General features: G+C 27.7%; 2 protein-coding genes across 4 annotated transcripts in view; one reads left to right on the top strand and one right to left on the bottom strand.

Annotated features, from left to right (window-relative positions):
* The window catches only part of LOC100208519 (FRAS1-related extracellular matrix protein 2), a 37,015-nt gene extending 24,373 nt beyond the window's left edge, over positions 1 to 12,642 (top strand). For 2 of the 3 annotated variants that reach the window (XM_065812470.1, XM_065812471.1), the window contains exons 16-22: positions 41 to 330; positions 884 to 1,275; positions 1,382 to 1,563; positions 11,294 to 11,489; positions 11,565 to 11,752; positions 11,910 to 12,044; positions 12,125 to 12,642. In XM_065812470.1, coding sequence (XP_065668542.1) covers positions 41 to 330; positions 884 to 1,275; positions 1,382 to 1,563; positions 11,294 to 11,489; positions 11,565 to 11,752; positions 11,910 to 12,044; positions 12,125 to 12,508 — 1,767 coding nt within the window. In that variant the 3' untranslated portion in view covers positions 12,509 to 12,642. Of the gene's footprint in view, positions 1 to 40; positions 331 to 883; positions 1,276 to 1,381; positions 1,564 to 10,399; positions 10,666 to 11,293; positions 11,490 to 11,564; positions 11,753 to 11,909; positions 12,045 to 12,124 lie in introns of all 3 variants that reach the window. The other variant, XR_010642264.1, reaches the window with a different exon arrangement.
* Positions 8,393 to 10,041, bottom strand: LOC124807917 (uncharacterized). Its single transcript, XM_065812472.1, has one exon. The coding sequence runs from the start codon at positions 9,951 to 9,953 to the stop codon at positions 8,409 to 8,411; it is 1,545 nt and encodes a 514-aa protein (XP_065668544.1). The 5' UTR covers positions 9,954 to 10,041; the 3' UTR covers positions 8,393 to 8,408.
* Positions 12,643 to 23,908: the final 11,266 nt, after the last annotated feature.

Genomic DNA, 23,908 nt, shown 5'->3' with positions numbered 1-23,908 from the left:
TTGTTTATTCATTTAATTTTTTTTTTTTTTTTTGCATAAGGTTTCATACATAAGTTTGCCAAACACAACACATTCCAATTTAATCAAATTAAGTGTGCTGATACCCCATATTGATGGCTTGTTACCTTTAATATCAACAAAAGAGCTTAGTAACCCAAAATTGTCTTTGAGTCCAGATAGGATACGAACAGCTTTATACAAGTGCTCAAATCTACTTAATGCTGATGAGATACAAACTTTGTTTGGTTTTAATAAAAGGGATTCTGACTCATTTACTCAGATTTATCCTTATGAGTTTGATTCAGATGTAAGAGGAAGAGATACAGTTAGGTATGGTTTATTATACCAATTATGAGTATATTTAAGGTTTTTTCTGAGTAGAAGTAATCACTTAAGTCTAAATAGGTTATTACATATTAATCCAATAATTGTCAGACTTATTAATTGTCTGAAAGTTTTTTTGTAATATACTTTTGTAATTTTCTAAAGTGTTTTCGGCATTTAGAGTCATATTGGGAAATTCAGACTTAAGTTGGGCCCCCAAAACCCAATTACATTTTAGAAAAATTTAACAGAATTGCTTGTGAGAGCTTTTTTTTAACTTTTGTGTTTTTTGATTAAAATAAAAGTAAAATATAAGTATAAATATTACAAATAGTAATACTTATAATTTTGTTATATAAAATGATAAAAAGGATACTTGAGTTAAAAGTAATAATTATACAAGTAATAGTTAATTACATTTAAAGTTTTATTTTCAATAAAAAAATGATAATAATTACATATCAATAATTGTATTATTTATTAGTGGATGCTTAAAGCTTATTTCATTTTGATATTTAAGAAAATACATTTACAGTTTTTTTCCCTTTTTCTTACTCAGGTTTTATCAAAACCTGGATCTTGATTTATGTTTGTGGAAATTTGAAAGTCATTATGATATGAGTGAGCTTATTAACGAATGTGAAGGTAGCATTTCTACAAATGATCAAATTAAAAGTCAAGCTGTTCTATATATTATTTTGCCATTTTATGTTTCATACTTGCATCATTCTGGTGAAGATGGTTGGATTGAGTTTCAACACCAAACTTTTTTTCATATCAAAGCACAATATGAAACAGCAATAATGTCAGAAAATGGTGTTAAAAATTTTAAAAATTTTAAAGGAAATTTGTACTTGAAAAAGGTATCAATTAGAGAGTCTGATAAGCGGTTGCAAGTTACTTTTAAAACAAAAGCTTTATTTAATGGATTATTTATTCTTCAAACAAAAGGTATTTTTAAGTAAAGTTTTCATATAGTTTTTTTATTGACTAGGTTTACTCAAAATCCGAATTCTGAAAAATGAAATTTAGTTTTATGTCTTTATATTGGTTTAAGGACTTCTAAAATCCAACGTGAGATTATTGCATCATCCAAAGATGATATTTTCTTTACTATTAATCAATACAGAAGCAACTTACATGCAGCCAGAGCAGCTGTGGCAGTTTACTTCTAACTATGCAATTCATGATTATTCTGGCACATATCTTTTTAACCTTATTCCTTGTATTGCAACTGTTGTACGTTGTTGTTTTTTTTTTAACCTTTTTATACAAATTTAATACAAATAATATAAATGGATTAAAAAATGTTTGTATAATGATAAATAGTCGTAGAATAATTTTTATAAAATGGAGAAAGAAAAGAATATAAGAAAATTTTGAAATTTTTTTTTACCAAAACTCTATTGTATAAAGTTGAAGGATGACATTCAAAGCTGTGAAAAGTATCAACTTTATTCAAAACCATATTCAGCTATTCTATTCAACAATTTCTATTTTTTAAATCTTTATAAAATTTTGCTTCTTTTAAGTATCAGGTTGGCATACTTTTGAAGAATTTTTTTTCAGATTATATTAGGGACCTTTTTAAATATTCAGGGCCAATTAGGACCCTAAAATATCTTTTATTTAAATTTTTTAAAACCAGTGTTTTTTTTTACTAAATAGAACAAGCTTTTGTGACAAGAGAAATTTTCAAAAAAAAAGTAAGCACGTATATAAATATATATATATATATATATATATATATTATATATATATATATATATATATATATATATATATATATATATATATATATATATATATATATATATATATATATATATATATGCTTACTATCCATGACTTGTTTTAGATGTTTTTATAGTTAAAAAACAACAAATGTGTACACACAAAGTTTTTTGTTTTTGTTTTTGATCTGTTTTGTAAAATCATCATCAATAACAATATAATAACAATTACAGAAAACCATTACAAATGTTACATAAAATGTCAAAGAAGATATCAAAAACCATTACAAATGTTACATAAAATATCAAAGAAGATATCAAAAACCATTACAAATGTTACATAAAATGTCAAAGAAGATATCAAAAACGATTAATGATTACATAGCAATGTGAAAATGAAAATTAGTATTTTTCTTTTTTAACTCTTTTCTTAAATAGAGGTCTCCAACTGTTTGTGGATATTTCTATGCAATTATCATGTTTGAGAAATACCAGAACATGTTTTCTATCCTATTATGTTGAGGTGTAATAGATTTTGAGTGATTCTCTTACCTTTTTAGTCTGATATTATTGCAAAGTTTTTATGCATTTAGTTTGTAGATATCGGAATTATTATTGGCAGTTACTTTGGACTTGTTATTCCATATAACATTTAAAACAGTTAATTTGAACTTGTTATTCCATCAGATGTTTTCTAAAGTTGGTGATATGTAATGACTGTAATGACATGTCATATATGGGCATTTTGTTATTTTTATAAATAACAAATAATAAAATAAATTTTTTAGAATTTTAATTATTAAGAATTTTTAAATAATTTTATTTATGCTTATCTTAACTACTTTGCAATTTCCTAGATTCCTTTTCAAATCAGTCAGCCATTTTGCAACCATTATTTATATCTTTATAAATATTTGTAAACTTAACAAAAATTTATTTCCAGAATCATAATTCATTCCTAATGTGCTTTTCGTAACTTATTTTATTTCTTAACTAAATTCAGCTCTTAAACTGCCAATTTGTCTGAAACCACCAACACAAAAACTTTTATTAACTTCTTTGCCAAAAGTACAAACACTTTTTATCATTTTTGATCCAATAGCAGTTTAAACCTTTTTTTTGTTTCAAAACAATGCTTTAATAATTGTGGATATAAATCAATAAAATATCAAAGCATTAAAGCTTGGAAAAACCTTTATTTTCAAACAAAAATTTATTTTCAACCTTTAAAACTAGTTTATTCCCCTTCTTACTAAAAAGAAACAGGTAATATTTTTGACTTTTATCTTTTTTTTCTATCTCTTTTATTATTATTTATTACTATTGTTAATGATATTAATTTTACTACTTTTAAAATACTATTACTATCACTATTAACATTATTTCTGTTATTATTATTTTTATTCTATTATATTGTTATTATTAATGTCAGGGGCGGATGCAGGATTTTTTGTAGGTGTTGCCTGTTTTTTTTCGAGTTGCCAAAATATAGTCGGCGATATTTTTTTGTAAACCCCTCCCCCGGGCTAGCAAAGGAGGGGGGGGGGAAGGTTGCAAAAAAATATCGCCGACCATATTTTGTTAATTCGTCATCAAAGCGGCATATGTACTTTATTATTACTTACTTGGCATTGTTCTCAATTACCCATATAAAACAGAATTATAAAAATATTGCCTTGGCTATTCTGTTCATAAATTAGACATTTTTTACTTGTCTAACCTATTTAACGAAGTGCACCAACGAGAAGGTAAGCCATAGGACTTTGCACTCCATCTGTAAACTGTCATGTGGCCTAAGGTTAGCCCTCCATTTCTGGATTCTTTCCTTTTCTTGATAGGCAGTTAGTGTAAAGTATTAATATAGTTGCCTTAGGTTAGCCATCCATTTCTGGATTCTTTCCTTTTCTTGATAGGCAGTTTATGTAAAGTATTAATATTGTTGCCTTAGCTTAGTCCTCCATTTCTGGATTCTTTCCTTTTCTTGATAGGCAGTTAGGCCAATTTTTTTTTAATAGGGTTTTTTTTTAAATTTTTTATGTTGGTTTTTCTAATTTTCAATAAATATAAAATAAACTTAAATATAAAATAAAATACACGAATATAGTCATTAAACAAAAAAGAAATTAATAAACTAATGTTAGGTAAAAACCAACTCTAAGCGTCGTTTCCCTAAAACAGAAAATATATTTAAAAGTCTTTCTACATCAGGAATTATTTCTTGATGTATAGACATCAGAGCTAAAGCATTAAATCTTGACTCTGTCATGCGGCTTCGCATATAAATTTTTAATCTGCGTATAACAGAAATGCTCCTCTCGCATTCACCTACATGTGAATGCGAGAGGAGCATTTCTGTTATACGTTATAATTGGAATTGTTCCCATTATTAAAAAATCTTCCCTAATGTTTGGGAAACCCCTCATATCAATAGACTTTAAAGTCTCTGTAATAGTGGATGGGATCACAGATTGATTGTTCCAAAATGTTTCCCACAAATCTAATTCAGCATGAATTGATGTAGGATGAGGCATATCTGATATATAAAAATGCAAAAATTCCATAAAATCTGACTTCCAAAAACATTTTTCTTTATTTTTTTTTACAACAGTTGCAGGAATACCAGATAAACCTTTGTAAACAGTCATCTCACTTTCATCAAATCTATCTTCTAATTCATTAATTAAATGATCTAGAAGAGGAGATGTGATGGAATATTTGAAATAATCTGAAACTGTGTCAGAGGGATAATTATCTCTATAAACTTGTCTGCCACAGAGCCTTGGTTTAACTTCTGAAACACCAAGAGTCTTAGCTAGGTCAAGAGCAATTAAGTACCATTCGTTATGATAGACATCAATATTTTTTTTTAAATCTAAAATTTGAGTTTTCAAACAATTTATTTCATTACACTGTTGTGATATATCAAATGCTTTAGTTTGGAGAACAACAGTGATGGCGTAGAAATAGTCCATTATTTGTTTTGTTAAAACTAAGCTCACAATAAAAGAAAAATTTGTCATAAGATTTAGAAAACATGAAGCTTTTGAAGAAGTATCAATATTATAACTCTTACCTTCATTGTACGCCATTTCTTCCATTGAATGAAAAACGGATATGTAGTTATTAAAAAAAACATCCAGACCTTTAAGTTTCTGAACCCATCTAGTTCGACATGTATCAATTAATTTTGCTTGACCAGGAAAAATGAATTTATTGAGACAGCTAGCATGTTTAGGTGATAATTTAAAAAAATATGATATATCTTTGATTTGATCAAGAGCATTTCTAACACTCTGAACATTGCATGATTTACTAATAACTAAATTAAGTTCATGGCATGCACAGTGAACAAAAATAGCCCTTGAATTGATAAGTTTAATTCTAGATGAAATACTTTTTAATTTATCAGACATTGCCCCAGCACCATCATATCCTTGACCTCTACATTTTTGGATATCAAGACCAAGATCATCAATTGCAGAAATTATGTTTTGCGCAAGACTAAGACCAGTTGTACCAGATTTACATTCAATAAACCGTAGAAAGTCTTCACAAATAACATTATCACAGTCAATGTATCTTATAACTAGAGATAGCTGTTCAACATTAGAACAATCAGAGGCTCCATCACACAAGATAGAAAAATAACTTGACTTTTTAATTTTCTTAATTAGAACTTCTTCGATTGTTTTTCCACAACATTCAATAAGTTTGTTTTGTGCGGTTTTAGATATATAAGTTGCATTTTTAGGAGCAGAACGAATATGGTGCTCAAGAACTTTATCACCTGCTTCAATACGAAAATTTAAAAGCTCTACAAAGTTACCTATACCATTATTGTCTTTACATGTTTCTCCAATCTATGGATGATACTTACTGTCGTCACGATGACCTCGAAAAGCAATATCGTTGCAGCCAAGAAAAATAATTGTCTTTATAATTGGAATTTATTTTGATTACTTATAATAAGTTTTTTTCTTAGATTATCTATGTCAACTTCAATCAGATTTTTTTTTGAATTAGATCTAGATTGCAGCATGTTCAGACAATGCATTGACATTTGATAAAGTCGACAATTATCATTGTGATCCATATAAGCACGAGTTGCATTACCCCATATTTTAAAAGCTTTTTGAATAAAGTTGATTATTGTGGTATTGTTTGGAATTCTGCTACCCAACAGTGTACATGGAAGGCAGTATGCTCCATCTTCAATCTGTGAGTAAGCTAACCAGGAATATTCAAGTAGCTATTTATGTAAAAATGATCGTTTTTTTTTTACCAGAAACAGGAAAAACAAAAGACAAGTTAGGAATAAATATTTTATTAACTAGATCTAATAACATTGAATCATCTTTGCCAGCAGATAGATGTCTACCGCGCTCATAGTAAGTAGAAACATCATAAAAAGGAAGGCTTGAAGACTGATTTGATGCACAAGGATTACAATTAAGTAAGATTGGATTAGGAGTAATATCAATACTTACATCTACAATTTTAGTTTCATTTTCTATGCAAAACTTTATGTGAAATTGAACTAATGATTTTTTATTTGAAAATAGATTTTTAAGAGGTAGACAAGATAAATTAAGAACCTTAGTGGTAACAGAAGAATGCGATAGAACACTTGGAAAAACTGAACACGATCCTCTTTTCAAATCACTTTTGACAAATTTCTTTAAGCTTAAAACTTCTCTTTTCACAATAGGGATAAAATGATTTGGTGACCACATATCTTTATCCTTGGAAATAGAAAGACAATCAGTGTTACACCATAAAATACTCAGAATTTCTTTATTTGTTTTATGATCACCACGTGGGTATATACTCACATTAAATAACTTTTTGTATTTTTCAAGTCCAAATTCAGGATAAACAGAACGAATTTGCTTATTTAACACTGTAGATAATGCAATTAAACAAAGAAAAAAAGCAAATTTATTGTTTCTGCAATTGTTATAGGTTATTTGTTAAGAATTATTGTTTTATAAACAAAATAAAACATAAAAAAACGCGTTTAAACTCATACTTTAAAACAATATAGTCTTCATTTTCTTTTAGCATGGGAATAAAAGCTTCCATTTCAGAATTTCTTAAAGAAAGAAGATCTTTGTTTACAACAGGGAACTTTGAATTTAAATCTTTGAGATTATTACGAAGCTTTACTTTGTAAGTCGTAATATTAGGCAAATGCTTGGCTTTAATGGCATTGGATAGCAACAAATCTATAATTGCAAACAAAAATAAAATTTGTATTAAAAATTACTTTAAACTAATTTTTGATAAAACTTCAATTAAATACTTATTTTATTTTAAAGCTTTAATTATTCGTATGAAGTTTATACGAATAATTAAGGCGTTATTGGAATAATTAAGGATTCATTTTTATATATGAACGGAACCGAGAGAACCCTTTTGATCAAACGTTCCTGCAATTTTTTTTTGTTGTCTACCGGAAATTCGGGTCAAATGAATCCTAAAACAATAGGGATTTTTTTGGCCTTAATTACGGCAACCAAAATAAATACATTGCAATAACGATTGATTAAAAGGGTTCTTTCGGTTCCGTTTACTTTAAAAAAAGAATCCTGATTAATAGCGGCGTTTTGAAACATCACGGAGGAGAGCGTAGTCTTTGAAACATTGTTAAAGCCGTGTATGTTTTTCTATAAAGGCATTATTTATTTTTTTAAAGAACTCATATATGCATATAAGTATACTATAAATTTAAGTTTAGTATTTTTTATATTATGAAACGGAATTTTTTATAACTTCTTAGAATATTATGGGTGAATCCTGGGCAACACAGGATACCCCCTAGATCCGCCCCTGAATGTTATAATATTGTTACATTTATTAATATTATTATTATTGCTGTTGTTGTTGTTGTTTTTATTATTATTGGTATTATTATTTTCATCATATTTAGTATTTGCATGATGTATTACTTAGGCATTTACTTAAAGATGATACTTGTACTACTATTTTTGATATTTCACTGATGTTTCTTTATTGGCTCTACATTAGTTGTTAATAATTATTAATACATATGCTTGCATAGATATGGTAATGAAAAATTGCAGAATTTTGTCTGAAATTACTAAAATGAGTAAGAAGTGCTTGGTGAATGGAAATTTTTTATCCTTTTCAAAAGAAAATATTTTTATAAAGTAAAAATTTCCATTATAAATATGGTAAAACTTTATATTTGTAAATATTTCCAAATTTTATTCTCATGTTAATCTTCAATAAAATCTTTTAACGCTCAATAAATATTATGATAAAAAAAAGTTGAATTTTTAATAATATTTTTATTTTTCTATAAAACTTTCATTTTTTGATTAATTTAATTTAATGCAAAGCTATTGATAAATTTCTAAGTAAGCTTAAATTTCCATTTACATGTTTATAACCTAAGATATTCATCATATCAAAACAATACTTCTCAATAGTGTTAACAACATCTATATTTATATTTTTTCTCCAATTAATTAATTGTACTTTAAGGTTTCTTTCAGTATCGTAAGCATTAACACTACCGTTGTTTCTTTGCTGTATTTTTGCGACATACTCATTTAATTTAGTGCTTGGTTTAAGTTGAGTGAAGTTCAGTAATCGTTCAACATAATGTGTAAGATTTGTGCAAAGCTCTTCATATTTGATCATATGGTATATGTTTTTACTCATATACGTGCTGCCATATTTAAAATCTTTTAAAGTCGCTTGACAGAGATTTTCAGCAACTACAGCTAAGTCAGATTTTTGAAACCATTTTAAATAGAGCATAGAATTTAAAGCCGCTCTTGGATCTCGTATTAAATGTATAAATTTTATAGTATGTCTCGAATTAGCAGAAAATCGTACCAATCCCCCGGGTAACTTTGGATGTAACTCTTTTATAACAATATGATTGCATTTGTTAGTTTTAAGTGGTTGGTTAAAAATATCGTCAATTTTTGATATTGCAGTATATAAAATCTCTGTTCGGTTTTCTGTTCCGTACAATCTCTGATAAATCCATTTATGCTGCCTGTATAAATCGTGCAGAGGTTCATAATAGTATACTACATCTGGATGAATGTTAAACAAACTTCCCATAATCGTTGAACCTGATCGGCCAATAGACCAAATAAAGATTTTACTAATTTTGCATTTTTCTATGAGTTTTTCCGCTAATGTATTTGTGTCTTCATTATTTTCATACTTTTCTTGCTGATTATATTTTATTTGGATTGTATAACTCTCATTATTTGTTAATTTTATGTTTGATACTATTTGATTTTGTAGTAGTATTTTTTTTTGCTGCTCGGTAGCGTTTTCTTCATTTTTTTTTGGTAACTTTAAATTTTCTTCTTGTCCATCTATTAATTTAATGTTTGGTGTCACTGTCATTCTGTGTTGTTCATTTTGTTGAAATAACTTTTGTTTGCTGATTTCGTAGTCTCGTGAAACAAGTTCTTCTTTTACTTGTCGTTTTTCGTTGCGTATCTCTTGCAGTTCTTGTTCCAGGCGTTTCTCGATTGTGTAGTTCCTTTGTAATTCTTCTTTTTCTTGAAACTCTCTAATTTCATGTATCTCTTGAAATTCTTCTTTTTCTCGATGTCTATTTATTTCGTGTATCATCTGCAGTTCTTGTACTGGAAGTTGGTAATGATCATCATTATTTTGTGGTGGTTCCTGCTTTTGCGTTTTATTTTCTTCGTACCAATTTAGTTCATTTTGTTGTTGGGTGGTTCTGAACGTGATATTTGTTGATATTTTTTTATCTTTATTTTTACTAATATCTTTAGAAAAAAATGTATTATTCTCTGTCAAAAAATTTACAGAAATTATCCAATACATATAAGCTACTGTAAAAGCTACCCACAAAAAAATTGTACATTCAGATTTTCGCATGGCTTTAAAGTATGAAAAGTTGGCGTTATCTTAACGAAATTTAGCAATTTTCGAGCTGAAGAAAACATCTTTTATATTTAGCCGACATATTTGCTTTTCTTTCATTTCATTTGTTGCATCCGCGCATTTTATTTATTAACAAGTCCGAAATATTAACAAGATATTAGACTTTTCTATAATAAATAGCGAGATTTGTATTGATGAAAAAATATATATTAAACGAAAAAGTTTAATGTTTACTTTTTGTTTTTTTGTTACTCCGTGCTCAATTAAAGATGTTTTAATTGTTCTTATTCCTCGAATAAATTTTTCAAATAAAAATGTTTTATAAATGAAAAAAAGATAAAATGTTTTTACTAACCGTAAGTACAAATTTTTCATAGTTTTTCTAAAATCAATTTTCTTTTCTTAATGTTCACTTTCCAAAATTTTCTTATATTTTTTAGAAATTCAATTTTGTGAAACGCATGAAAGTTGTAACAAATAATACACAAAGAAATATAATAATTAAATTATTGAAGTTTAAAAGATTTGACTAAGATTTAAACAGATTGTAGCGTTTGATGTTTATTCGAATTTTTTTCGAGAGCAAACTTCGAACAAATACTTATACCAAACGACATTACTTCGCAATGATAGTATCCTGAGAACGATAAAAACATTGAAACTTGTTCCCCTCCTCCTCTAAATATGAGAGCAAAAGTTACTGAAGGTTATACTATTAATTTTTTAAATTAATATTTATCGATAGATTTCAAATTTCATCTTACAATATTTTAGTGTTCCAAATTTAATACTTTGCAAAGCTTATAATCTACTCATTTTATGGGGGTTCGGAGAATTTGTATTGTCGTTACTTATAATCTACTCTTTTTAGAGGGTTCGGAGACTTGACATTGCCGTTACTTTTGAGCGCAAAAATATTATATAAAACGTGAAGTCTGTTGACGAGTTTAGTTTAGAATGGTAGTTGTATAAAAAAATAATAAAACTTATTGTTCTCACATTTAGAGTTTGAGAGATTTTAAAGGTTTTTGTTGTTCCCAGTTATTGCAATTTTTTGCGAAACCTTCTCATTTAATGTGTGCAAAAACATTTCCAAGTTTGCTTAATGTCTAAGAGTTACCTATTTTCAAACACCAAAAAAAGAATAGCCGTAATCACTGTAAAATCACAATTATTAATTTATTTTATATGGACCTGGATCTGTTTTATAAAAATAGATAATAAATAGAGAAATATATCTTCATTATATAATGTTTACGCCTAAATCTTGTTTCGCCATTTATCCCAATTCAATAACCACAGCGTAATGCGGTAAATTTTTAATGATGTTTTAGGGTGTTAAATACACGTCACCACCAGATTGTACTCCGCACAAGCCGATATCTTTTCAGTTAAATCTTACTATTCAGCAGACAAAATTACCTGCAGAAGCCGCCTTCCGTGTCAAAACGAGGTTTTCCTTATTTCATAGTGAGGAGCTCCGCCAACCTCGTGTGGTTTTAAATGATTCTTATGTAATGTTCAAAAAAGGTTTGATCTTTAGCTTTAATTTGCATTCGCTGTTTAAATTCGTTGTTTAAAAAAGTAAAATTAAATATTTTTTAGGAGAAAGAATACACGGTCGCGTTATGATTGATCCCATACAAATATTTGGTAACGGCTACGAGATCATAATTGAAAAAGTTTTTTTATGCAATAGTTTAGATGGATATGCGCCTACATTTGATCCAAAACAAGGAAAATACGGATGCATCTCTGAGTCTCCTAACTTATCTTTTCGTTTAAAAATATTGGTATTGTATTATATAATAATTTTATGTTATTAAAAAGTTATTTAGTAGCGGCACAAATCACAAAAAATCTTTAGGATTAGGCGTTTTTCATGAAATATTTGTTGCAAAAGACTTAAATTTTTGCAGTTAAGTTTATTTTTATTTACTTTGCTTTAAGGATCGTTTAAATCCTGAATATATACAACCTCGTTTAAATGGTGTTAACTTTAATGCAGAGTTTGTTGCGACAAAATCTGAAGATAATTTTGCCAAACATGATAGTTTTAGTTTCGAGAGTTCGCCATTATTTACGGTAAGAAAAATATTCACATCCCACTACCTACAAGTAGTATTAAACTTATACTAATCATATAGACATTACCTCTGTTTTAGGTGTCTAATGGGGGAAATTGGTATCTTCATGTAATTTACTCGATTCAAGCAGCAAAAGTTAATGCAAAAACTCGAAGTAAAAGAAATACTTATGACGACTATAGTAACATTTATCCGCGGTCAGCTTTAAACAAAACTCGTAAAAAGTCATACAAATCTCAGTTTGAAGCAATAAATTTTAAAAAAGAAGTTAAAGCCATTGGTCTAAATTCTGGAACTGATATGCAAATGATATTACTAGTGCAATCCAACAGAATAGTAGAAGAGAATAAATTCTATAGTTCATCTGCTGTGTATATTAAAGGAAACGGATGTTTTGTTTGGTTCGGAATACTATTATTGGAGTTAATGAAAAATATTTTAAGAATGGTAGTGATGTCATAACAACTTAGATAAATGAAGGTCAATTGATTTTTAGTCATTTAGTTTTTCTATTTATTTATATTAAGTATATTTTAACTTGTATTTATTTAATTTTGTTTCACTTTTTTTCAAAGATGATACGAAGTTTTTTAAAATTAGTTTTCTCTTGAAATGTGTTTTCATTTTATTAGCAGAATGCGCGCGTTAACAGTGTATATGTGCGTGTTTGTTTTGGTTGTGACTTAATATTTTTATTTATTACATAAAGTTATTGTTATTTAGTTTCTCAACCCAATTGTTATATTGGGAAATGGAAAAACAATGTTCTTACCTTTTTTTCCCATTACCAATTATTGTTTTCCTATTTTTTTAAAGGTAATTGTCTGTTTTTTTAGTCTAACCTAATGTTTAAAAATATGTTTTATTTGAATTAGGAGGTTATTTAATAATTTAGGAGGGTATTGAAATATAAAGCTTAAAATAAATCTGAATTATAAGTTTTTATCTTAATGAAATTTACTAATTTTATACTCGGTTTAGTATTAGCTAATACATTATTTTTTCATTATTAATGTAAATGTTATAAATTAAATTCTTGTGTTCATTTTGTTATATTAAATATGAAAAGTAAAATTATAGTAAAAGGTATGAATTAAGAGACTAAATTATCTTTGAAAAGGTCTTTCAAAAAAAAAGTTTCAAATGAATTGAATAAAGATTTTTAGACTGATATCAACATTTCAGACAGCATTACAAGTTATTATTTGATTCTTTTAATTTTTAGTAATTTAAATAATCGAAGTAAATATTTCAGTATTGGAATGATCAAGTTTGAATCTTCCTGGTAAAAGAACTACCATGGATAAAAAATGATGATAAAAGAACTACCATGGATAAAAGATGATGGTAAAAGAACTACCATGGATAAAAGATGATGATAAAAGAACTACCATGAATAAAAGATGATGGTAAAAGAACTACCATGGATAAAAGATGATGATAAAAGAACTACCATGGATAAAAGATGATGATAAAAGAACTACTATGGATAAAAGATGATGATAAAAGAACTACCATGGATAAAAGATGATGATAAAAGAACTACCATGGATAAAAGATGATGATAAATGAACTACCATGGATAAAAGATGAAAGAGCTACGTATGTATGAAAGTTTCAAATATAAATCTATTAAAAATGACTTCTGAGATTATGTTCTGCAAAATATTAACATTTTGTGTAACACAGCTTAATTTTTATTTGAAAACAAACAAACAAAAAATAAAAAAATCCGTTATATCACAATTTAGTGACAAGTTCAATTGATTTTGGTTCGAGGCTATCTACAAAGAGCCTAATATTAGGCACCAAAAAGCAAGTAATTATGGCTGAAATTGTTTATGTAGGCATTGATTCAGGCTGTGCATTTGTTACAGCTGATTATGAAAGTTCTAAATTTAAGCGTATGTTTCCGGTTTTTAATGTAGCTAAAGAGTATCGACAAAAATCTGATAAATTTAAGATTTAGTTTGGAATAGACTTTTGTATTTGGAAAATTATTTTGAACGTTTACCTATTAGATTGCGGCGAAAACAACTTCATCACAGACAAAAACACAATATGATGCCTACAGCGCCGTGCTGTAACTTTTGGGGGCCCTGTGCAGAAACTAAAAAAAAAAAATTTTTCTTTTAATTCGTAGTAATTTATGGTATTGGAGAAGTTTTTCTAATTTATTTAATAGGGGGCCCAGTGCGATTGCACTTGTTGCACTTGCGATAGTACGGCGCTGGATGCCTACGATATTTACTATTCATTTTGGTAGAGAGGTTTACTGAAGAAGACCTTTGCCATTTTAAAGAGTTGTTAGAAAAGTTTTAGCTGCAACCAGAGTCAGTACTTTCCCTTGTATGGATGGTCCCAATGTCAATAAATTGTTTTTGAAAAAGTTGGAAAATGATTTTGAAAAAAGTAGACAAGTCTGTTATCAATATTCGCTCAATACTATTTCCAATGTTTTTTGGAAAATTTGAAACCTTTAATTTTTGAAAATATTGATTTAGTCTGATTAGCAATTGATTTGTTTTTTTAAGTTTTTTGCGTAAAGAATTAAAATATATTTTGCTGCGAACTCGCTCACTGAACTACAAAATCAACAAATGTTGAGACATGACTCTACTTATAGGAAAAGCATTCAAGATATATTAGTGAGTTTGACCAATTATTACATTCAAGATATATTAGTGAGTTTGACAACTTGCAAGAATGTTTTTTAAAAGTTCTACAAAGTCTAAAAGAGTTTAATGGTTAAGCAAGTTTTGTAACAAATGAAAGTTATATTCGTATCAAAAAATTATTAAATTAAAAAATGTTACCTGCTATAGCATTTTCGGTCATTTTTAATGCTCTTGATTTTAAAGGTTGTATTAGCAACGAAGCAGCCAATGATTCTAGTCTCTTTACAGAAGAAGTAGAAACTCCTAAAAATTTATCTAGTAGAAAGAAGATTTCCATTTAGAAAAGATTACTCGAGGTAATTTTCCAACAATTTTTTGTTTTGTATTGTCCAGATGGTAATAAAAGGAGTTAGGTAATAGGTTGGTTCAAATACTAGTTATGATTTTTTATATATTGTTTATTTTTGTTTGAAAACATGGTACCCACATTGGTGAAGACTTTAAGTCCCTTAAGTCAATTTGAATCATTAAAAATTTTCTTATTCAAAGGGACATTTAGAAACTAGTAAAGTAACTTCAGCAATTATTTCTAAAAGTTTTAATAAAAAGCTTCTTCATTAATTTAATTCTTTTTTTCTTGGGCAACTCAGGCAAAGTGCAAATATGGAAAGATTAAACTTGAAGATGCTGAGAATTCCATAAACTTAAAGTTCAAAAAGATTTGGCCAAAATTGTGAAGATGGACACAAGCTATTAAAGCTATGTGTGGAAAAAATATCATGGGCTGTGTTCATAGAAGGCCATCAAAAAGTGTGTTCATAAATGCCAACAGAAACTGAAAAAAAGTGTATTATTTTTAGTAGCATTCTTTTAGGCGTTTCAAGGCCGACGACACCGGGGGGTTTAAAACGTTCAATATAAAATACCATTAATTTTTCTGCTAAAATTTACTGTAATTAACAGCAAACTCATACAATTACTGACTGTCAAACTGCAACTGATAATCGATCATTTAACGTGACTTTTAACGACCATTTAACAAGACTTTTAACGTGCAATGCATATCATAAATTATAAATCGGTATCAAATCTTTAAAAATTTTTCAAAAGATCTAGAGAATGTGAAGAAAAATAAAAATAAATGTGTACTACATTTTTTATGCTAATAATATACTAATATGCAGAGTCTTTATATATACAATCTTTAGCTTTCTTATATCATTTTCTTATATCATTTTCTGAAAAATATAATCTGCGTTCAAATACCAGGAACGACTATCAACTAGGAAAAATTAAATCACAGCAGTCAAGTTTTCTATTTACAAACCGAGGTCCATCAATATGGAATCGTTTCCAAAATAAAAATATTAAAGACCTAAAAAGCATTTCATCGTTAAAACAACAAACTAAAATGCATCTCCTTAATTCCTGACATATATATTATAGTTTACAGTATTTGTTTTCAGATTTTTTTGTGTTTTTTCTTTTTATTTATTTTTTATTTTTTTCTTCTTATGTGTTTTAATTTTATTAAATTTTTTATTTTTTCTTTAAAAATTAAAGTGTTTTTTTTTATTTTTATTTCAATAGTGACTAAAGGGGCTCTATAAAAAGGTTGTGATGATAAACGCATCATCCTTACCTTCTTTGAGTCCCTGACTGATTATAACATTATATATATATATATTATAAATTAAAAAGATTAAAAACGTTTTTTATAAAGGTTTTTTATGTTTACGATGTTATTTACTTTATATGAAAAATTGTAATATTGTTTAATCAGCGAAATAAAAGTTAAATAAAAATAAAAAATAAAAATAAAATAGCTCCAGCTAACCCTCTGGCATTTCAAAAAAATTGGCCTCGAGCAGTTCTAAATTAGGATGGAAGAGACATTTATATATTAATGCATATTTATTTAACTCAATTTAATAGTTGGAATACCACTGGCACAATTGTAAAGTACGAAAAATCAAAAATAATGTTTAGCTTAAAAACACTTTTTGACGACATTTGATTTCACCGAAAACGAGAAATTAGATTTTCACAGTCCATGTTTTTTTAGCATTTCACTTTTGATTCACGATGTGAAGGATTGAAAGCCTTAATATTCTCCTGTCCAATTGTTAAACGTGGAAAGCTCTTGATCCGCTTTAGTGTGTTAAATGTCTGCTTTCCTGAACTGTTTGTAGCAGTGGTAACCAAAAACATTTGCAGTACAACATCAACGTTTAGAAATTTATACTTGTTGTTCTTGGAACGAATTATTTGAATCAGGTTCTAAGCATTTACTTTCTTATTATTATTACCAACCAAAATTTCTAATGGAACAAAATTTCTGAAATAGATGCACTCGTTTTCAAGGAATGAATAAAAACGGTCAATTTTTGCCTCGTTTTTAGGAAAACCTTACCCCGCTTGTGGGACCCTTAAATCCCAGCCAATTTAGAAAATCCAAAAACATGGTAATGAGTACTACAACTTAAGTTTATCTTTTGATAAATATTTCTTTAAGTAACTTTAAGAAAAATGATAAAACATTGAAAATCATCAAAACATAAAGTATTTGTTTAAAAACAATAAATATTTGTTTAAATACGATAAAAAAAACTTAACCAATACAAAATCCAAAAATTTACAAGTGTTTCAAAAATAAATTGGATCAAAAAGCAGATATTAAATAATACTATTGAGTGCAGCTTTAGCATGATTCAACTTTTTTTCTACCATTTCGCTTGTACACATGACTAAAGAAACGTATCTTGTCCTTTCTCTTCTGAATGTACTTTGTTAACAAGTTGTTGAACTAATTTCACTGTTCTTTCTGAATAATCATTCACAACATCAAGATTCATGATAGTTTTTTCAAATTCTTGATAGAAATCGTTTAAAATCCAATTCTTTGAAGGAAGCTTTATCCATTGAACCTCAGCATTTCCATGACCAAGCACATCAAATACAAGCCAGGACTTCTCTCTAACTAGTGGAACTAAACTGGGAGGCTCATCCTGTGAAAGGTTTAAGCTCATCAGAGTGTCTTTATCCAACACCTGTCTTTCTAAGGAATACTCCTCTAATAGGGGCTCGTTTTAGACCAAATAGTCTCTAAGCCATGTCGCCACGTTCTTTACATTTCTGATCTGCAATTGCTATAATGACTAATATGGATCAAGGTACCAAGTATGTTGCATTATGGATTAAGAAACAGCTTAAGCCCCAGCTTTATTCGATTCCTCAAACCCTTTCATCTGCCAGTATGCTTTTATAGTTAACGCTTAGATTTATTAATTTTTAATTTAAAAATAAATAATATATCTATTTTATGTATTTATTCAAAATTATATACTTATTTTAAAACAATAATTCAGGTCGTGTACCTGCATTGGAGCAGCTGAACTTAGCTACGCTCTAAGAAATCATTCAGTGTAAAAAATGAAAAGAAACTTTGTCATTTCAGTGATTTCATCCCTGCTCTCTTCATTGATTTCAGCAATTTTTTCAATAACTAGAAACAGATTTAGTTAAAATAAACCTTTACCCATGAATTTAGCATAATGAACAGCTCTAGGATTGTGAAGTTTAAATTTGTTGGTGTGTGACAGTTACGTCTTTGTAAGTTCAGCCAATTCCTGATAATCTTTACGAAACTTTCCTCCTTAACAAATTCGGTCGTTAACTTATAATAACTTAAATAACCTAATACAAAATTATAAAACTAGAAAATTATTAGTGAAGTACTACTTTACTATACTATTTTTTGGAAATGGTAAGAAATAATTAGATTTAATTGAATTAATTTATAAAGCTTTTATTACTTACCTTCTTAAAAACCTTAGTGCTAATTATATATCTGCAAAATTGAATAGCACTCAGCCTTTGTTCATTAATTCAGGAATCAGTAGGATTTGACAATCTTTTTAAATCTTCGTTTTCAGTATCTAGATCATTCCAATGGTTCTTAAGAACTTTAAATAATTTTTTCTCTGGTCCTGAAGTATGACTGTTCTCCAGAACCTGAGTCAATTGTTGGAATTCCAAGTAACTCGGTTTGTCCTTTAATCCTTTGGAAACTGTTTTCCTTCAGTAAGTTCTTTCACAATATTTCCATGAAAATGAGTTATCAGAGAATTTGAAAATTTATAAATGCTTTTTATATGGTCTCTGATTACATTTGCATCCATGAGCACAGCGTTTTCTGCTGCTCTGTATGAAAGAGAGCATACAAACTCAGACATACATTCTCCAGAATTGACAATAATACTGCTAAGAATTGCTGTATGTTGATGTGGAATTCAACCCTCTCAAAATGCTGTGTGAACAGTACGGTGCAAGATATCCTTTGGTAGGTTGACAGAATTTGTATGATCAATCTGTGGCTCAATTTCAAATATACTATCAGTTGAATTGCTTTTATTGGTATTAAAAGAACTTAATGAATTTTTAGAATCAGTTTCAGATCCATTGTTTAATTTATTATAATTACGTTTGAATTTATAATTTCTTTTTAATGAGAACTGAAATCTCTTATTCAATCCCCCTAACCTTCCTTTCCTTTTTAAGAAAAAGCTATGTCGTCCTTTTTGTCATTTAGGTTTCTCAACCTATCTTTCCTTATTTTTTCAATCATATTTAATGGATTTTCTCCAATCCAGAAAACCTTTTTCATATTTTCTTTAAAGTTTGTTCTTTTTTTCACTTCAGCATGATTGTTTCTTTTACTTAAGTTTTTCAGCTTTATCAAGTCCTTCACCATTTTTTCGACCTTGATCCTATAAATGAAATTATTTATATTAAATGCTTATAAAAACTTAAAAATATGTTTTAGTGTTTTGATAAGGTTATGCAGTTTGATCTATCATTACCTTAACTTCTGAGTTGTATTTAGATATTATGCAGCAATATAACTGACTGGTAGGTCAATTCGGTGAGAATGATCCACTTTTGTTTGGACATGCTACAATAAAACTCAGTTTAACTTCGGATTTAGATTTTCTCAGAAAGTTGTAATATTGAAGAACTTCTTGTGTAGTCACAAATTTGTTGTTGGGAATAGAACAATTTATTTTTCCCACAAGAAAAGTATCAATTCTTTCAATTTTCTTTTTGGGTGGCATCATATAAATTATTAATATTTTATGTTAATCTAAAATTAAATGTTTACATATAAGTATGTTAGATAAAATAATCATATAAGATTGTATTTTAATTTTGAAAATGAAAAATTTATTTTTTATTTTATTTAATTTTTTTTTTAGTTTTTATTCAAACAAAGTTCAAAATGAAATTATTTTGTCTCTGAATAATATATTTTTATATTTTTAAACGTTTAATAATTTCATGTATTATTTGATGTATTTATGCTGTCAGGTTTTATAGGGATATACAGCTATATTTGATTATGATTTATTGAGATAGTAAATTACGAGCGGTTCTCGATGACAAGACCTGATGGTCTTCTGCGAGTCTCCGCGTTCTTTTTATATAATTAAAAACCTGTGTATTTATTTTATCTTTTACTTAGTTTTTATTGTATGATTTTATTATTTAAATGTTAACGATTTTATTGTACAACGATTTATTAAATGTTAAGAAACGAACAAAAAAAAATAGGTTCAGTAAAAAAAATTATGTTTTCAAATATAAAATTGTACACAGAAATTGATATGTAAGATATTTTGAAAATACACACTAAAAACACGCTTTTTGTTAAAAAAAACGAATACCTTGAATGTTTATTAAAAAAAAGAGCCCCTTAAACTTAAGTAGTAGAACTCATTACTATGTTATTGGACAGTTTATTTTTTAAATTGGTTGAGATTTAAAGATCCCACAAGCGGGGTAAAGTTGTCCTAATAACGAGGTAAAAACTAACTCTTTTGCTCTCTGTGGGGACCTTTCCGATTTGAAATTTATGATTGGGGAACAGTTTTCCTCCTCTCCCTATGCTGAATCCGCCACTGATATGCTTGTATATTAATGTAGTAAATTATAATTATTTTAACTCTGCACTTTAATATAAAAAGCCAAATAAAAAACTTTAAAAATTTTTGTATAAATATAACAAGAATATTTTCGTTTTTTTAGTTTAATTTGCATGTTTGAAAACTGCTGTAGCTCTGATGACGTAAGTTCTAACATAAATAATTCTTTACCTAAATTTTATTGGAGCGACAAAATAAAAAGCAAGGCGGCAGTTTAGTAATTTATATTAAAGATTGTTTGAGATTTATTATGACGCCTGACATAAGTATTTCTGGTGACGACAAAGAGGTTCGATCACCTTCTGGTCAAATGAAAAACTTCAATGTATTTTTAATTGATATTTTTAGAAAAAACATCCAAGAAAATTTTAATACTTTTTTTCGATACTTCACTAACTCTGAAATAAAATTTTTTTGTAATGATGTATTTAAACATTGGGCATTTCCTATAATTATTACACCTACAAGGATGACTGCATCATTTACTTCTTTAATGCATAATATCATAACAACTAATATTTTTAATAAATCTCCCTAAAAAGGTATAGTGAAAAGTGACATCTTTGATTGCTTTCTTATCTTTTTATCAATTAACATCGACACATTAAATATACCCTAACAAAAATTATAGTTTACAAAATGCTTTTTTACTTTAGCAAATTTAAAATCATTTATCGAAGAACTTCATTGGAACCATATAAATACCTATACAATTTAACGAAGAACTTTATTAGAACCACATAAATACCTATACAATTTATCGAAGAGCTTGATTGGAACCATATAAATACCTATACAGACGCTAATCATGCTGATGACACATTCTTTAGAACTTTTTATGAAAAAAAAAAGCGTTAATTTTCTAAAATGTACTTTAAACTTTCACCTCGGATCAGAAACAGCTTTAAAATTTAGCATAAGTTATATATCAAATACTTAAAAACCAAAACCCTTAAAGATATGCTATTTAAAGTATTACAATTTATCGCCTAATCTATGTTTTCTTTTTTTTTCGTAAGTTTTAGAGACTTTAGAAACAAAAAATTAAAAAAGAATTTAATAGAATTTTATAAAATGTTGTTTATAATCACCTCACTTTAATTAGTGCACTATATATCAATCAATACGGATTCAAAAAAAACAACTCACTAGAACGCGCAATACTCCAAATTACTTGCAGTATTGCTAAATCTTTTGAAAATTTCCAATATACGTTGAGAGTTTTCAATGATTTATCAAAAGCTTTTGATACAATTGATCATAAAATTCTCCATCAAAAAATTAAGTACTATGGAATCAAAAGAAATGTTTTATTGTTACTTAAAAGTTATTTAAAAAATCAAAAACAGTTTTTTAATAATAATCAAAATAACCGTGCTAATTTATTAAATATAACCTCAGGGCTCAGCACCTGGAGTACCTCATGACTCTACACTTAGACCCCTTCTCTTTCTTATTTAATGATCTTTGTAAAGCCTAATTTTTCAGCAGCCATGTTTGCTGATGATATTACCTTTTTTTTAAATCTGATACCCGAGGGCAAAACAAATTTTTTCATCCCTTTTTTTAAGTTTAAAAAACAGCTTACATTACAGCCAAGGTACACCACCGGTAGTGTACCTTGGAGGTATGTATTTTGTACCTTGGAGGTATTATTTTTTAAACAGATTAAGTACTAAACATGGTAGAAATTTGATATAGTGTTTACTTATAGGATAATTGGACTTCACATCAGAGATAATACTAATCTATCTAGTTAGATTTATACAAACTATATTTTATTTGATACTTATGTCGAAATTATATATTATTATAAATTTAAACTAATTTATACTTAGAAGTATAAAAAACTTACAAAAAAACTGTTTATTAAGAAAAGAGTAATAACAAATATCTACATTAAGGTTTAGTAATAAGTATTTCACTTTAATTTAGCATTTTTCTACTCTACAATCAGGTAATCAAAGTTAATGTCAAATGAGTTTTTTCAGCTGTCGTGCTGAACCTCCTGTAATAGAGGGATGTGGTAACTAAAAGACCATGTCTAATTTGTCCAACTCATACATAGTTTTATAACCTCTTTGATAATTCGAGAAAATTATCAAAGAGAAAATAACAATTTGAAAAAAATAATTACAATTTAACAAAGAAATACACACATCATATTATACTAAAGAAATTCTTAATAAATAAAAAAAATATCATAATAAACTATAACAAAATATTACATTAAAAAAATACTTTCATAACAAATATTAGTTATAATAGTATTTACAAAATCATGCAAGTTTGTACCTTGATGGTACCACCAAGATACACAACATTAGCTACCTCCAAGGTACACCGCTACCACAGTTTTTACAAAACCGCTACCATATGTTTATAGGTTAGGAGTTAAGCAGTTTCAAGCATGCATAATTGCAGCTGAAAACATGTTTTACAATTTTTGATAATCAGTTTTAAACAAAGTTTATACCTACAGTTGTAGAAAAAAAAAGAATGCGCTCTAAAAAAATTACTTTTTTGTACCGGAAACATACTTTTATTTTTATTGCAACTACAAATGTGTTAATCCGTGGTAAAACAACTTATTATGAGCGTTTAGAGGCCAATACATGCAACTAAAATTTCAGTTTGAATTCATCACTCAAGATGGCCGCACAATTGACGAGCCTCCAAGGTTTACTCACCTCCAAAGTATACCACTCTCCCCTACCAATACTTTTTATTGATAAAATTTAAAAGAGTAACTAGTACAAATTTTTTGGCAACTTTTTTCCAATAAAAACCTTAGTTGGAAATACCACATAGAATACTTGTGTAATAAAGTTGCTAAAAGCAACATACATCATAGTTTAAATGAAAATGGATAAATGAGAAGTATAACTGAGTTAGAACTCAGTTTTAAATTTCTCATTTATTGATTTTCGTTAAAACTATGCAAATATTATTTGGTGTAATGCCGATTAATCTAAACTAAAGCCTCTTTATTGTCAACAGAAGTATGTTGCTTGCCTTATCAACTTAAAAAACAGATTTACTCATACCTAGCCTCTTTTATTTGAAATGAAAACTCTAAATATATATTTTAATATGTGCTTAAAGTTTTTTTAATATAAATTTTATGTACAAATATAAAACTAACTCCTCCTCAGTTTTATTCCACAATTTAAACAAATTTAAAGATAAAATTAAATACAGTTTAAGAAACGATAGTTTAATTCAACAAACATTTTTCAAAACTAATTTTCGAAAATCAAGCA

This window comes from Hydra vulgaris, chromosome 12, assembly GCF_038396675.1.
Source record: "Hydra vulgaris chromosome 12, alternate assembly HydraT2T_AEP".
NCBI classification, from domain to species: domain Eukaryota; kingdom Metazoa; phylum Cnidaria; class Hydrozoa; order Anthoathecata; family Hydridae; genus Hydra; species Hydra vulgaris.
This window is presented reverse-complemented; position numbering and strand designations above follow the sequence as displayed.